This window comes from Geotrypetes seraphini, chromosome 3, assembly GCF_902459505.1.
Source record: "Geotrypetes seraphini chromosome 3, aGeoSer1.1, whole genome shotgun sequence".
Lineage (NCBI taxonomy): Eukaryota > Metazoa > Chordata > Amphibia > Gymnophiona > Dermophiidae > Geotrypetes > Geotrypetes seraphini.
The window spans coordinates 275,640,877-275,658,275 of record NC_047086.1 but is presented as its reverse complement, the minus strand read 5'-3'; the positions used below and the strand labels follow the sequence as shown (position 1 = coordinate 275,658,275).

The window sequence follows — 17,399 nt, the reverse complement described above, 5'->3', positions numbered from 1 at the left end:
ATGTGGCCCAAGAGAATCATCATGCGCTTCGCCGAGACCGAGGACAGCAGAGAAACCTACCTGTTCATATGGACGAGCACCACCAGCCGAGGAGGAGGGAGGAACGAACGGAGATGAACCGTGTCCAGCACGGCCCCGATCAATTGTAGGGATTGTGATGGGCACAACTGGGACTTGGGGAAGTTTACCTCGAACCCCAGACTCTGAAGAAATGTAATAGTCTGTCGGGTCGCTGAGATAACCCCTGCCCTCGACGGCGCTTTGATCAACCAGTCGTCAAGGTAGGGGAACACCTGTAGGCCCCGCGACCGCAGAGCCGCCGCCACTACCACTAGACACTTTGTGAACACTCTCGGGGACGAAGCCAGCCCAAACGGAAGGACCCTGTACTGTAGATGCAGGTCCCCCACCTGAAACCGAAGGAACCGGCGACAAGCAGGATGCACCGGAACATGTGTGTAGGCCTCCTTCAGATCGAGGGAGCAGAGCTAGTCCCCCTCGTTCAGCAAGGGATAAAGAACCGGAAGGGAGAGCATCCGGAACTTCTCCCAAACCAGGAACTTGTTGAGGCGTCTCAAGTCCAAGATCAGACGCAGGAGCCCGGTCTTCTTTGGAACTAAGAAGTAGCGGGAGTAAAACCCCCGCCCCTGTTGACAAGGGGGGACTACTTCCACCACCCCCAGGCGAAGAAGAGCCTGAGCCTCCGAGAGAAGAAGGGGCAACTGCGTCTGATTGGAAGGACACGCTCTTGGCGGACTGTCGGGAGTAACCTCCCGAAAATTCAGGGAGTATCCGGAGGCAATCACGCCCAAGACCCATATGTCCGATGTGATGTTCTCCCAACGAGGGTAAAAGGCTTTGAGACGGCCCCCGATGGGAAGGGGGTATGACACCAGCGCGGACAGGGCCCGCCCCCATCTGCCCGAACCGTCAAAGAGACGGGGAAGGCTTGGCCGCGGCTGGCGGCTGAGATTTCGGCAAAGCCCGGGGATACGCCTGCTGGCGTCTCGGCGGTGGGCGCGAGAATGCCGGGGTCGTCTTCTGAGGATACCGCCGGGGAGGGGTCGCACCAGTGAAGCAAAAGATCTCATATGCTCCGAAAGGCGCTTAGTAGCCGCCTCTATGGAGTCATCGAACAGTTCGTTCCCAACGCAGGGCAGGTTGGCCAGGCGATCCTGGAGATTAGGATCCGCCGCAACCACGCCAGCCGGCGCATAGCCACTGCAAAGGCAGAGACCCGAGACGAGAGTTCCAAGGCGTCATACGCGGCGTGAAACAAGTGGAGACGCAGCTGGGACAGAGCCTCGATCAGCTGCCCAAATGCAGCCTGGCGGAAGGTGGGCAAGTCCGCCTGGAAGGCGGGCAAAGACCGAACCAGATGCTTCAGATAGGATGTAAAGGTGAACGAATAGTTCAGCACCCTATTCGTCATCATTGAATTCTGGTATAGCCTCCTCCCAAATTTATCCAAAGTCCGACCCTCACGACCCGGCGGAACTGCCACCGAAACGCGGGACGGGTGAGACTTCTTAAGCGAGGACTCAACCAGTAAAGACTGGTGAGACAATTGTGCTCGCTCGATCTCCGGGCAAGGAACCGTCCTGTACTTGGACACCATCTTCGAGGGAACCGCAATGACCGCATACGAATAAAGGCCTGCCGGAGCACCGGATTCAATGGAAGCCTAAGAGATTCACGAGGCGGAGACGGCATGTCCAATTCTTCCAGGTATTCCTTTGTGTATCGGGAATCCGACTAGAGGTCAAGGCGTAGCACCCGCCCCATGTCCTGCACGAACCTCGTGAAAGAGGACGGACGAGTGGCTCCCTTTTCCTCGGGGGAGGTGGCTGAACGGGACCGTCCCACCACAGAAAAAGAGGGGGAAGCCTCCCGAGAATAACGAGGCTCCCTCTCCGCACCTCCATGCTCCGAACCCCAGGAAACCGCACTCAGAGAGCGCACCGAGGTCAAGGACCTACGCGCCTCGAGAAACCCCTCGGGGACGACCCCGGGGTACGAGGCACCAAACCCCTACGATGGATCGGGGACTGGTCCCGACTCCCTCGGAGAAAGCCGAGAACCCCGGCCCAGAGCCCCGGACCGAGGAGTCAGCAACAACTGCGGATTGGCAAGAAACAACTCCGACACCCGCAGAGGTCCGCGGCGCGAGTCGTCGGGAAACGGCCCCATCTCGGAGGAGAATCCCGGGCGCGCTTAGCCAGCCGCCGGAACAAGGCCGAATCGGGCTTCAACTGGTGCTTCAGCTCCCGGCGCCCCGAGGGCGAAGAACTCCTCGAGGCCTGGGGCGAGGACTCCGACGAGGAAGAGAGACACCTGGATCGGCGCGCCTCGACGCGAGGCTCAGGCTGGTCTGGCACACACGAGGTCGAGGCCGGGTGCAGATGGGCCAATGCAGAGGAAAGCTCCGAGGAGATCATCGCCCGGAGCATGTCCTGAAAAACGGGCACCGACAGCATCGAGGGCATGTCGGACGCCGCAGTGCACTCCACCGAGGGCGACCTCGACAAGGAGTATTCCCGCGTGGTGGAGGCACGCCCCGAAGACTTAGAGGGCTTAGCCGGGGCCTTAGGCAAGGAACTCCTGCCCAGCCGGAGTCCCCGAGGATGGCTTCTTCGCCGGTGTAGAACCTGAGGGAGGAAGAGGGGACTTACCCGGAGCCGAGGGCTTCGACGTCGCGGTCGAGGTCTTCGGGGCCTAAGATAGCCGAGGCGGGGCCGAGGTTGTTGAGGCTGAGGTCAAGGCCGGGACGACGTCGAGGCCGAGGGCTGCTCTACTGCAAAGAGGTCCGCCATAAGGGCCCGACGGCGGCGTAGAGCATGATGTTGAAAAGTAGCACACCGGGGGCAGGAATCAATGGGATGATCAGCCCCCAGGCACAAGATGCACCACCGATGAGGATCGGTGATCGACAGCGGGCATCAAAAACACACGAACTGCGTACAGGAACAAAACAATAAACAATCAATAACGCACACAGCGACTCAATGTTCAAAGCAATAAAGCCACAGTGCTAGAAGGCACTTTCGGGCGGAGAGACCAAAAACAGGACTTTCTGGCTCCACGGAAACGAAAGAACTGGAGACCACGAGGAGGGGATGTGCCCTCTAGTGGAGCAGGAAGGCACACATGCGTGGTGCAGCACAGCAAACTTGAATCTTCAATCAAGTTTGCTTGAAAAGCTGTCCACGTCGGGGCTCCATAGATGACGTCACCCCACATGTGAGAATATGCTGCTTTCTTGTCCTGGGATAATTTTTGATTCAGTCTCAGATGCCTCAGCTCTCTGAACTGCAACTGGATATTTTGAATTCTCCTTTCACGGCCCTAGAACTCCAGAAAGCCATAGTTGCTCTTAAATTGGGCTCTGCCCCTGGATCGGATGGGTTTTCTGGTAAGTTTTATAGGGTGCTTCAGGCTCCCTTGGTACGACCCCTCCTGGCTTGCTATGACATGGCATTGCAGGCAGGTGCATTCCCCGACCAGGTTAATTCTGCTTTGATAACTTTACTCCCTAAGCCTAAAGCGGATGGTGAACTGGTGTCCACATATCGGCCGATTTCTTTAATAAACGTGGATCTTAAGCTGTTTTCTACTCTTTTGTTGTCCCAGCTTGCCACGATCCTGCCGGACTTGATAGGGGAGGAGCAGGTGGGCTTTGTTGGAGGCAGCCAATCGGTGCTGAATGTTCAGAAATTGCTTTTGGCTATGTCCTATTGCCAACATCATGAGGTGCCCTCCATGGTGGTCAGCCTGGATGCCGAAAAAGCTTTTGATAAAGTGCTGTGGTCCTTTTTATTTGGGGTCCTTTCCTATTTGGGCGTGCATGGCATATTTCTTCACGCCATCACAGCACTATATCATAACCCAATAGTTAGTGTGTTAGTCAATGGAATTCGATCCCCTCCCTTTCCTATTGCCCGAGGAACCAGGCAGGGATGTCCCTTTTCCCCATTGCTTTTTTTTTGACTCTGGAACCGCTACTCTTCCTGATTAGACTATCCCCAGCCATTATGGGGATTCCGCTCCCTGAAGTTTCCATCAAGGCCCTTGCTTATGCCGACAATCTCTTGCTGGTCTTAACTGAGGCTTTACCTACTCTTTTAGATACTATTTCTCATTTTGGAGCCTTCTCTAGGTTTACCTTGAATTATCATAAGTCTCAGGCTCTACCCCTACTTCCAGAGGTTCGGGCTTCCTGGTGAGTCCCTTCCCTTTGCAGTGGGCGGTGGACCATATCAAACATTTAAGAGTCTTAATTCCTAACCATCTTTCTCAACTGTATTCTCTCAATGTGCAGCCTCTGTTGCAAGATATTGCTGTGAAGTTAAATCTTTGGAGAGCATACCCTCTTTCCCTACTTGGCAGAATTCATTTGTTTAACGTGATTTTAGCTCCTAAATGGCTGTATACTTTCCAAACCCTACCTTTATTTTTGAGGGTTGGGGGATGAAAGGAGATTGCGACAGCATCTCCAGACATATTTGTGGCTGGGAAAGAGGGCAAGGCTCCTTTACACTGTTATTTGTACCCCAACCTCCGTGGGGGGCCTGGGCCTTTTGAATGTCAAACTTCTTACTGTTGCGTGTGCTATGAAGCATGTTAGTGACTGGTTCCACTAAGCTGAAGACCTCACTATTGGACTCTGTACATTTCAGTTGTTACCTCCATTCCATGGGCCTGCAGCCCCTGCCTATTGCTACACTGTCATACCTGCTTCCGACAGCTGTTGCTGCTTGGAGATGTACCGTATTTTCGCGGATATAACGCGCACCGTTGTAAAACGCGCACAGGGGTATAGCGCGCATAAATCACGAAGATATGTAAAAAAACTTTTCTATACCGCGCTCAGGCATATAACGCGCATGCTGCCCGACTCTCCTCTGGCCACCCCGACTCTCCTTTCGCTCTTCCCGACTCTCCTCTGGCCACCCCGACTCTCCTTTCGCCCTCCCCGACTCTCCTCTGGTTGCCCCGACTCACCCTGACTTTCGGTGCACTGCCCCGCCTCTCCGTGCGCTGTCCCGACTCTCGTTCACACTGCCCTGACTTTCCGTGCACTGCCCCGCCTCTCCGTGCGCTGTCCCGACTCTCGTTCACCTGCCCTGACTTTCCGTGCACTGCCCCGCCTCTCCGTGCGCTGTCCCGACTCTCGTTCACCTGCCTTGACTTTCGGTGCACTGCCCCGCCTCTCCGTGCCTGTCCCCCTTGAAGTCCTGTCCCCCCTTGAAGGTCTGCCTGTCCCCCCTTGAAGGTCTGCCTGTCCCCCCTTGAAGTCCTGTCCCCCTTGAAGGTCTGCCTGTCCCCCTTGAAGATCTGCCTGTCCCCCCTTGAAGTCCTGTCCCCATCCTGAAAGCCTGATGCCCCCCCTCGACGTCCGATTCTTCTCCCCCCTCGGCAGGACCACTCGCACCCCCACCCCGAAGGACCGCAGACTCCCCGACAATATTGGGCCAGGAGGGAGCCCAAACCCTCCTGGCCACGGCGACCCCCTAACCCACCCCGCACTACATTACGGGCAGGAGGGATCCCAGGCCCTCCTGCCCTCGACGCAAACCCCCCCCCCCCCCAGCCGACCCGCGACCCCCCTGGCCGACCCCCACGACCCCCCCCACCCCCCTTCCCCGTACCTTTGGAAGTTGGCCGGACAGACGGGAGCCAAACCCGCCTGTCCGGCAGGCAGCCAACGAAGGGATGAGGCCGGATTGGCCCATCCGTCCTAAAGCTCCGCCTACTGGTGGGGCCTAAGGCGCGTGGGCCAATCAGAATAGGCCCTGGAGCCTTAGGTCCCACCTGGGGGCGCGGCCTGAGGCACATGGGCCAAACCCGAGCATGTGTCTCAGGCCGCGCCCCCAGGTGGGACCTAAGGCTCCAGGGCCTATTCTGATTGGCCCACGCGACTTAGGCCCCACCAGTAGGCGGAGCTTTAGGACGGATGGGCCAATCCGGCCTCATTCCTTCGTTGGCTGCCTGCCGGACAGGCGGGTTTGGCTCCCGTCTGTCCGGCCAACTTCCAAAGGTACGGGGAAGGGGGGTGGGGGGGTCGTGGGGGTCGGCCAGGGGGGTCGCGGGTCGGCTGGGGGGGAGGGGGGTTTGCGTCGAGGGCAGGAGGGCCTGGGATCCCTCCTGCCCGTAATGTAGTGCGGGGTGGGGTTAGGGGGTCGCCGTGGCCAGGAGGGTTTGGGCTCCCTCCTGGCCCGATATTGTTGGGGAGTCGGCGGTCCTTCGGGGTGAGGGTGCGAGTGGTCCTGCCGGGGGGGGGATGGATCGGACGTCGGGGAGTCGGCCGGGCAAGAGGGCTTGGGCTCCCTCTTGCTCCGATCGTGGATGCGGGTGCGGGTGGGAGCGCGTGCGAGCGGTCGTTCGGGGTGGGGGTGCGAGCGGTCCTGCTGGGGGGGTGAATCGGGCGTCGGGCGGGGTGGGAACTGTTTAAAAACTTTTGTATACCGCGCTCAGGCATATAACGCGCGAGGGGTATGCGCGGTACGTAAAAACCACGTATAACGCGCGCGTTATATCCGCGAAAATACGGTACTCTCTGCCGCCTCCACTTTTCAGCTAAAGCTTTTCCATACCTGGCCATCAGATGCAATCCACACTTTCCGGTGGGCACCTCCTCGCCAGACTTTCAGCACTGGGCAGAGAAAGGCATCCAGTATCTTTTTCATGTGCTCACGGAAGAGGGCATGATGCTACCTTTCTCAGACTTGCAACGGGCATTCTCTCTCTCTCTCCATGGGATATATTTCCTTGCCTGTAACTCCGCAACTATGTCCGGAGCCTTGATTGAACAGATCTGACCGAAGACGTCCAGGAGGAATTGGGATTTTTTTCACCTTGCGGACTCAAAACAAGGTTCCTCTGAGTTTACATCATAGAATGCTCTTGGACTCCTCTCCTGCTCTGGGATATCGTACGTATAAAGCAGCGTGGGAGTCAGATCTCTCCATTACCATGTAGGAGGCTATTTTAAGACTTTTATTCTTGCTATTCGTAAGGTCACGGTCAATGGAACCCGCTGGGAACTGCAATATAAATTTGCTCTCAGTCTTCATCTATCTCTCCGCAAGGCCTACTTGGTTGGGATAGCTCCGACCTCCGACCTCAAGTGTGGATGCTGTGAGGCCACTTTGGGTCACATGTTCTGGCAGTGCCCTCCCGTGCAGTGCTTCTGGGAGTTCTTGTTGCGGGCCCTCTCCTCCCTTTGGAAATGTGGCATCAAGTTGGAGGCACACATCCTGTTTGATGTTTTTCCCTGCAATCCCCTACACCGAAGGGCTATCTTGCTTTTCTTTGGAGGGCGCTGCTTCAGGGCAAAAAGACTATTCTGGTGCTGTGGTTGGAGCAGCGGGCACCTACTCTTCAACAATGGTGGCAACACATGACCACTTTCTTGAAGAACACACGCAGCTTTGCTCCTTTTCCAGCTGGCCAGTGGATTCTCTGAATTTGGGGATCCTTCTGGAATACCTTTTCCCCCATCGCGAAAAGTAGACTGATGAGCTGCTGAGATGTTGCATGCGTTAAGCGGCATACCGTTTTGTAGTGATGCTCTCTCCTGCCTTTTCTCTTTTCCTTCTTTTCTTTTATTTCTTTTGCTCACTTGCCTAACCTTCTTTTGACTATGGATGGGTGGTGGGATGGGTGGGAGGAGGGGGGCTAGGGTGGTTGGTTTAGTGCCTACCTATTGAAATTGTTTGAGCAAGCTACCCATTGTACCTGTTATTTGGTTTGGATTTGCTATATTTGTGTTGCCAATGCTTGTTTCTGTTGCTCAATAAAAATGATTTCAACATAATATAATTCTTTACCTTAATTCTATCATTTCAGTAGGGCCTATAAGTTTTAATGTACAGGTATGTACAAACCGCTTACAAGACTGATAGGTGGTATACAAATTTTTATTAAACTTGAAACTTGATAAGAATTATAAAACTAATCTTGATAAGCTAAATATATATGACTAAGATAAATTCACAATTCTTTTTGGAAGTATGAGGAAGTGATATTTGATCAGATTTGTCTGTATGAATTTTTACTGACGACGGTCATATCAGAAAAGTCCTTAAAAAAGTATTTAAGTTGGTATAGTAGGATATACTTGTGTGTGTGGACATACTATATTTGTCATGCCTGCAATAGTGCACATATTCAAACAATACACCCAAGGTTGTCAATTCAATCCAAAATCACCCAACACAGTTGATCTAATCCTGGGTATTGGAAGATTAGGTTCTTACCTTCGGTAATCTTCTTTCTGGTAGTCCCTGGAGAATTCCGACACCACTTTTGGGGACTCAGTATTGCGGGCAGGCTCATCTGTCCCTCCCTAGATACTGCCATTGCTTTGGTATGTCACCTCATATACTGAATCCGGAAGGGACACAGCAGAATGGAAGATGAGGTTTTTACTAGAGAATGACACGGGGACCGTTTACCACGGTAAACCATGGTCACCACAGTAAATCCGCAGCAATGGGGACATTTGCAACTGGTTTACTGCAGGAATGGGGACAAGACCTTTCACCACCCCTTAGAAGCAATGAAAAGTCTTGCTCATGTGGTAAAAAAAATTGCACCCATGTCAGACTTGGCATCTCCTCCCCACTCCTCTTGGGCCTATTTTACCTTAAGGAGCCAGCTAAGACACGATGAAGACAGAAGGAATGCAAAAACCAAAGCCTGAGACCAATGTGATTTGAAGAATAAAATTACCAGACAACAAAAGGTAGATAATTTTTTTTTTAATATTTTCTGATTAGAATATTTCAGATTTGAAACATGTATCCTGCTAGAGCTGGTATTAGACATAACTGGGGGGCCAAAAGTCTAGGCTGTGTATCTTTAGTTTCCAGCTGGCTTAGGGCTCACTCAATGACAATGGGGCAGTTGTCCTAGTTGCTCTCCCCTAACACTATCCCTGCCATGTGTGACTGAAGTATTCTGTTAGCTTGATTTTTCTATGTAGCATTCTGTAGTAATTTGGTTTGTTCAGTTTTCACAATGGTGGAGGGGATATGTGTGAAAGGGAGGGGAGACAGGGGTTTTGTTGATCCTTGTTCGTATTATTTGTGTTTACAAAATGATAATTATACAGAATATTGTCTCTTTTTATACTTTAATAAAAATAAGTTCAGTATAAAATTATAACTATTTGAAGCTTGTGCGGATGGTATGACAGTTTGCAGGGCGGGGACAGGGACTGAGCTCATGGGGACGGGGCAGGGATGGGGACTGAGCTAACAGGGACGGGGTGGGAACGGTGATAAATTTTTTCCCTGTGTCATTCTCTAGTCTTTACCTACAGTAATCTTCTTTCTGGTAGTCCCTGGAGGATTCAGTATGGCTCGCACAATGCAGTCCCAAATCAACAAGACAACCCAGAAAGCTTTTCTAACTATGAGAAATCTACGTAAAATCAGAAAATTTTTCAATCCAGCACAATTCAGACTAATTACCCAATCCCTAGTCTTAGGTTTACTGGACTATTGCAACTCCCTCTATCTACCTTGTCCTGCCATGATGATAAAACAACTTCAGACCTTACAAAACACCGCCCTCAGACTGATCTACTCCTTGAGAAAATATGATCACATTACAACTGCCTTCTTAGACTCTCACTGGCTACCCATACAAGCACGAATTCAATTCAAATTCTACTGCCTATTATTCAAAGCGTTAAATGGCTCGTCCCCCTCCTACCTAAACACCTCAAGACACAGAAGAACCCCAAACCCTTTTGCCTTCCCCCACTCAAAGGCACACAGCGCAAGAAAATGTTTGACAACCTTCTGGCAACACAAACAGCAAAACTCAACCATTCCATCTCCAACCTGCTGATGACAACAGGCGACCTCAAAACATTCCGAAAAGAAATCAAAACCCTGCTTTTCAAAAAATTCATCCAAATATCTTAACCCCTCTTCACCTACCTCCAAATAATTCTTCCCTATAAAATCCTCCACAAATCACCTACCAAGTAAACAGATCCCTGAAATATATTGTAATCTTACCTACTCCAAATGTAATCTATTTGTTTATATCACACAGTTCTGCACTGTCAATTTGCTATCCAACTTGTAAATCCCCTCGGAATCTTTCCAGCTATATCTCCTCTGTTGTTAAAAAAAAAAAAGTGCATCTTCACTGGAAAATGTCCAGCCAAATCTTTTGTAATCCGCCTTGAACTGCAAGGTATAGGCAGAATAGAAATCCGTAATGTAATGTAATATATATGTTCATTTTCTCCAAATCGCCTGGCATTTCTGCTTCGGTTTTTCTCCTTCTAGGCCGAAGTATCTTCCAGATAGCAGATGGGCCTTGTGGGGAATTTCACTCCTATGTGACTACAACTGTTACCGATGGCAGGTTTCAAGTGGGTGCTTGTTGAACACAGCAGGTTAATTCTACATTGTTCTTGATTGTTCTCTGTATAGTCTGTTGGCTTTTGTTCATTATGTTGTTAATTCTGGGGTTTGTTTGTTTTGTGTTTTTTTTTTGCAGAACAGAAATTACTTATGTTTTACGGGTGTTTCCCAGTGCCTCCTTTGTTGTTGCCTTATTCCAGTGTGGCTCCTTGACATTTTGACATGACTATATGGCTCTATCTCTCTGTCAGTAGCAGATGGATCACATGGTGAGTAAAGTGTTGGTATTCTGCAAATACTGGATTGCAGCTATGGATTGCCATTCTTAAGGAATACTACTGAAAAATCAAAACTACAAGCATCTGCATGCAATGGGATAAACCAGCACTAGATCAGTTCTATAAGGCCAATATGGAACCAGATGCCAACCCTCACCTCAGAAACCCACCACAAACACAGTGCATCCCTCAACCCTGCAATGATATGCAGACACTCAGAATTTGCCCCTTGATCCTGTGCAACAGATATGCATTTAATTGTTGCAGCAGCACACTCTGTGGCCTTCATCCCTAAATGGGATTTATAATGTTCTACTTAATATATTGTTAAATGAGTTACAGATAATGTTCATTTTTTGGCACATAATTCCCTGGTATACTACATGAAACTGGCATTTTAGTATTTTACAGTGCAAACTCCTCTGTGCCATTCAACCAGCTTGCTCCTGAAAGTAGTAAATTGCTACTTAAAATCTCCAGGTCCTCCTCTGTTACATCTTCAGTTAACCTCATGCTATTTTTTTGCAAAAAGTATTTTTCATTTTTTTATCACAGTATTCCAACCTATTAACTAACATGCCACAATACTAACAAGATCATTTGAAATTTACTCTACCTATAACCATCATTATGTGATGAAATGAATAAAAAAGAAAGAAAAAAATGCATGTTTTCTCTTACTAACAATAGTGTAAGTCTACATGAAGATTTTGAATTTAATATACAAATCAGCATGCATGAGCATTTACCTGTGATACCAGGACTGGAAGGGTTAGATAAGGACTTGTTGCCTTCTGTTAAATGGTCTATCCCTTTAGAAAGAGAACCATCCACCAAGATATCAGCTTCATCGACATCATCAGAAACTCCACCAATTTGGAGAAAATGAAGCTCTCCACCTGAAAACGAATAATAAGCATTGTTTATAAATATTTTTCCTATAATAGGCTGCTCCAAAGGTTTTTTAAAAAATTATATAACACAGAAAATCATATGCAAAAAGCAGTACTATCAGTATGATGTGAAAACTTAAATGCTGTATGTACACTACTTTGTCCTGCTTTGACAGCTAAAATCGGCTTAGTAAGTCTACAATAAACACCAAACATTAAAAATCCAAGGGCACACATGTATCCAGTTATAGCAAATTAAATGCCAACTAATTATTGGCGAACACCACAAAACAAAGGGATATGTAAGTGCATGAACAGCAACAAATCAAGCAAAGTGACAGACCTACAGAACTGGGACATACCATATTTTTCACTCCATAAGATGTACTTTTTCCCCAAAAAAGTGGGAGGAAAAAAGAGTGCGTCCTATGGAGCAAATACCCAAATCCCCCACCCCACCTCCATCCCCCATTAGCTTATTTAGACCACTGCACGCCCCTAGCCTGTCACCGCTACTGGTTGCTCACTGCCACCGAAAGTAGAGGAAGGGAAAGGCCAGGCAGGTGCAGCGATTGCATGTCGCCGGCCCAGAAGCCTTACCCCGACGTCAATTCTGACGTACCCTATTGTTTCTCCCCCCTCCAAATTGGTTTGTCTCATATGACTTTGTTTATTACTTGTAGTTTGTCTCTAATTAATATTTTAAACAACTTTTATTGTGCAACACCTTGAATTCTATGTAAAGCGTTTAATCAAATTTTAATGAACTATGAACTATGAAGGGACAATTGTTGGACCTGAGGAAGGAAAGAAAGAAAGAAAAAGAAATCACCAGATAATAAAGGTAGGAAAAATGATTTTATTTTCAATTTAGTGACCAAAATGTGTCAGTTTTGAGAATTTATATCTGCTGTCTATATTTTGCACTATATTTGTCTATTTTTCTATAGTTGTTACTGAGGTGACATTGCATATTTTAAAAAGTCATCTGCCTTAACATCTGTGCCCTGTCCACCCTGTGCCCTATCCCGGCCTACCACTAGACCACCAGAGGGGGGACAGGGTACAGAGCCTGGCAGGGAAGGGGGACAGGGTGAAGAGCCTGGCAAGGAGTGTGGGGTTGGGTGTAGAGCCTAGCTGGGAGGATTTGGTTCAGAATGTTTTTTTCTTGTTTTCCTCCTCTAAATCTAGAGTGCGTCTTATGGGAATCAACACCATCCTCTCCTACAAAATGCAACTCATTCAAAACACTGCAGTAAGACTCATCTTCAGTCTGAAAAAAGTACGACTCCATCTCAACATACTGCAAACAACTCCACTGGCTACCCATCACAGCTCATATAAAATTCAAAATTGCCAATATCGTACATCGCATCATCTACGGCAACTCAGCAGTCCCTCTCATCAAACTTTTAACTGACGCATGGCCCAGCTCACACAGAATTCTCAAAAGGATCTAACCGAACATCCGCTTGACAAAAAATCTCAAGTACAAAAGAATCTTCCAATCCATGTTCACCTTCCTCTGAGTCACAATCTGGAACAACCTCACAGAGACTATAAGAACGGAAACCATCCATAACCAATTCTGAAAGAAACTGAAAACTTCACTCTGACAATTAATCCCCCTAATATCTTCTTAAGCATCTGACTCTATTTAACTCACCTAAGTTTTAAGTTTCCTGTCCCATCTTCGTCCCTCCTCTCCTACCCTGACCCTTCCCTTCCTTTTCTCAAGTTGCCTAGAGCTTGTAAGAGGTTTGCGCAACTAAAAAATATTAGCTCGAAAAAGCACAGTTACTTACCATAACAGGTGTTAACTAGGGATAGCAGGCAGCTATTCTCACAAGTGGGCGATGTCATCCGACGGAGCCTCGATGCGGACGCCTCACAAGCCTCAAGCCTCACAAGCCTCAAGTCTGCTTGAAGAAACTCGAAGTTTAGAGTCGCTCGTACCGCGCATGCGCGAGTGCCTTCCCGCCCAGCACAGGGCGCGTCTCCTCAGTTCAGATAGCTACCAGAGAAGCCAACCCGGAGAGGATGGAGGGATCCTCCCTGAATAACAACTGTTACGGTAAGTAACTGTGCTTTATCCCAGGACAAGCAGGCAGGTATTCTCACAAGTGGGTGACCTCCAAGCTAACCAAAGTGGGATGGTGAGAGAGTTGGCAACTTAGGAGAATAAATTTTGCAATACTGTTTGGCCAAACTGTCATTCCCGTCTGGAGAAAGAATCCAGACAATAGTGAGAAGTGAAGGTATGAACCGAGGACCAAGTAGCAGCTCTACGAATCTCCTCAATAGGTGTAGATCTGAGGAAAGCTACAGAAGCTGCCATTGCTCTGACCTTATGGGCTGTGACTTTACTGTGAAGGGGTAATCCAGCCTGGGCATAGCAGAAAGAGATACAAGCCGCCATCCAATTGGAGCTTGTACACTTAGAAATAGGATGTCCCAACTTGTTCGGATCAAAGGAGACAAAAAGTTGAGGAGCAGGTCTGTGTGGTTTGGTGCGTTCCAAATAGAAAGCCAAAGCACGTTTACAGTCCAGAGTATGAAGGGCTGATTCTCCAGGATGAGAATGAGGCTTTGGAAAAAATACTGGAAGAACAATGGATTGGTTGAGATGAAATTCAGAGACCACTTTAGGAAGGAATTTCGGATGAGTGCGAAGAACCACCTTGTCATGATGAAACACTGTAAAAGGAGGATCTGCAACAATGCTTGGAGTTCACTGACTCGTCTAGCAGAAGTGAGGCCAATAAGAAATACCACTTTCCAAGTGAGATACTTCAGATGAGCTTTGTCCATTGGTTCAAATGGAGGTTTCATCAGCTGAGTAAGAACAATATTGAGGTCCCAAACCACAGAAGGCAGTTTGAGAGGAGGTTTGATATTGAAAAGTCCTTTTATGAATTTGGAAACCACAGGATGAGCAGAGAGAGGTTTCCCTTCAATAGGCTGATGGAAAGCAGCAATTGCACTAAGATGGACTCGGATCAATGTAGACTTGAGGCCAGAATGAGAAAGGTGCAACAGATAGTCCAAAACTGAAGATAAGGAGGAATGTTGAGGCTCCTTATGATGAGAAAAACACCAAGTAGAAAATCTAGTCCATTTTTGGTGCTAGCATTGTCTAGTAGTAGGCTTCCGTGAAGCTTCTAAAACATCCCTCACAGATTGAGAAAACTGGAGAGGAGCTACGTTGAGAGGAACCAGGCTGTCAGGTGTAGAGACAGCAGGTTGGGATGAAGCAGAGATCCCTGATGCTGTGTAAGCAGAGAGGGAAAAACTGGTAGAAGGTATGGCTCCCTGCTGCTGAGTTGAAGGAGAAGGGAGTACCAGGGTTGTCTGGGCCACCAAGGAGCAACCAGAATCAAGGTGGCATGATCGGTCTTCAGCTTGACCAGTGTCTTTTGAATGAGAGGGAATGGAGGAAATGCATATAGAAAGAGATTCGTCCAGTCCAGAAGAAAAGCATCTGCCTCGAGGCGATGAGGAGTGTAGATCCTGGAGCAGAACTGAGGCAATTTATAGTTATGGGGGGCTGCAAAGAGGTCTATCTGAGGCGTCCCCCACTGAGAGAAGATGTGATGAAGGGGCGTGGAATGGAGAGTCCATTTGTGAGGCTGTAGAAGACGACTCAAGTTGTCCGTTAAGGCATTGTCCGCCCCCAGAATGTAGACAGCTTTTAAGAAGGTTTTGTGGTGAATTGCCCAATCCCAAACTCTCAGAGCTTCCTGACAGAGGAGGCAGATCCCATGCCGCCCTGTTTGTTGACATAATACATTGCGACCTGATTGTCCGTTTGAATGAGGACTACACAGTCGTGAAGTAGATGCTGAAAAGCATTGAGAGCATTGAAAATCGCCCTGAATTCCAGTAGATCGATGTGACACTGACGATCCGTACTGGTCCAATAGCCTTGAGTACGGAGACCATCTAAATGAGCCCCCCAAGCGTAAGTTGAAGAATCGGTGGTGAGAACCTTCTGATGGGGGGGCTTTTGAAAAAGTAAGCCTCTGGATAGATTGAAAGAGAGCATCCACCAGCGAAGAGACTGTGTCAAAGCAGGAGTGACCTGGATGTGTCGAGTCAGAGGGTCGGAAACCTGTGTCCATTGAGATGCCTGGGTCCACTGAGGAATTCTAAGGTGAAGTCTGGCAAAAGGAGTCACATGTACTGTGGAAGCCATGTGACCCAGAAGAACCATCATGTTTCTCGCCGAGATGGTTGAGCGAGAGGAGACCGAATGACAAAGATGTAGAAGAGCCTCCAGACGTTGTTGAAGAAAGAACGCTCTGAGTTGGATGGTGTCCAGAACGGCCCCGATGAATTAAACATTCTGAGACGGCTGTAGATGGGATTTGGGAAAATTGATTTCGAATCCCAGACTTTGCAGGAACCAGATAGTCCGTTGGGTCACTACGACGACGCCTTGAGAAGTGGAGTCTTTGATGAGCCAGTCGTCGAGGTATGGAAATACTTGAAGACCATGGTTCCTGAGAGCAGCGGCCACTACAACCAGGCACTTGATGAAGACTCTGGGTGAGGAGGCCAGACCGAAAGGAAGTACTCTATATTGAAAATGTAGAGTCCCCACCCGAAATATGAGGTACTGACGGGAGGCCGGATGGATGGGAATATGTGTGTTGGCCTCCTTGAGATCCAAAGAGCATAACCAGTCGTTCTGCTCGAGGAGGGGATAAAGAGATGCCAGGGTCAACATGCAAAATTTTTCTCTGACTAGGAATTTGTTGAGCACCCTGAGATCCAAAATAGGCCGCAGATCGCCCGTCTTCTTCAGAACAAGGAAGTACCGGGAGTAAAAACCCTTGTTCTGCTGAGCCAGAGGAACGGGCTCGATAGCTCGAAGCTGAAGAAGAAGGATGGTCTGGGAGGGATTGGAAGGGTACTCTCTTGGAGGATGTTCCGGAGGCACTTGATGGAATTGAAGAGAGTATCCCTCCCTGATGATGGAAAGGACCCAGAGGTCGGTAGTAACCGTCGTCCATCGGTGGTAAAAATGACAGAGACGACCTCCGATAGGGGGAAAAACTGGAAATGTCAGAACGACTGAGGTTATGCTCCGTTCTAGATATTCAAAAAGGCTGAGGAGCCTTAGGTACAGCAGGTGGCTGAGGCTTTTGCTACTTCTGGGGATGCTGCCTCTTAACAGGCTGACGAGTAGAAGGAGCCTGTTTTGGAGGAAAACGCCTATGATATATTTGAGGAGGGCGTGTAGGACAAGGAGGAGCTGGCTTCGGCTTCGGCCTGAGAATGGATGCAAAAGACTTCTCATGATCCGAGAGCTTCTTGGTGGTTGCCTCTATAGACTCGTCAATGAGGTCATTGCCAGCGCAAGAAACATTAGCCAGCCGGTCCTGTAGGTTAGGATCAATGTCGATGGTACAGAGCCAAGCCAGACGTCGCATGGCCAAGAGCAAGCAGTAGCTCAAGCAGACAGCTCAAAAGCATCATAGGACTGAAGAAGTTGCAGCCGGAGTTGTGACAAGGATCCGAGAACTTCTTGGAATTCAAAGTGCATATGAGAATCCATATAATGCATGAACTTGGGAAGAATGGAGAGAAAGAACTCAAAATAGGTGATGAAATGAAAATTATAGTTGAGGACTCTGGAGGTTATCATGGAGTTTTGGTAGATGCGACGACCAAATCTGTCCATCGTTTTGCCTTCCCTGCCTGGAGGAACAGTGGCATACACCTGAGAAGGGAGAGAACGTTTCAAAGAAGATTCAACCAGAAGGGATTGGTGAGACAATTGAGTGTTGTCAAACCCCTTATGATGTACTGTCCTGTATCTAGAGTCCAATTTGCCTGGA

The 17,399-nt window shown here is 49.0% G+C and overlaps 1 protein-coding gene across 4 annotated transcripts in view; it reads right to left on the bottom strand.

Moving 5' to 3' along the window:
• BIRC6 (baculoviral IAP repeat containing 6) overlaps nt 1-17,399 on the bottom strand; it is a 1,530,571-nt gene that overhangs the window by 1,140,752 nt on the left and 372,420 nt on the right. For all 4 annotated transcript variants that reach the window (XM_033935681.1, XM_033935678.1, XM_033935679.1 and 1 more), the window contains one exon: nt 11,413-11,562. In XM_033935681.1, coding sequence (XP_033791572.1) covers nt 11,413-11,562 — 150 coding nt within the window. The remainder of the gene's footprint in view (nt 1-11,412; nt 11,563-17,399) is intronic.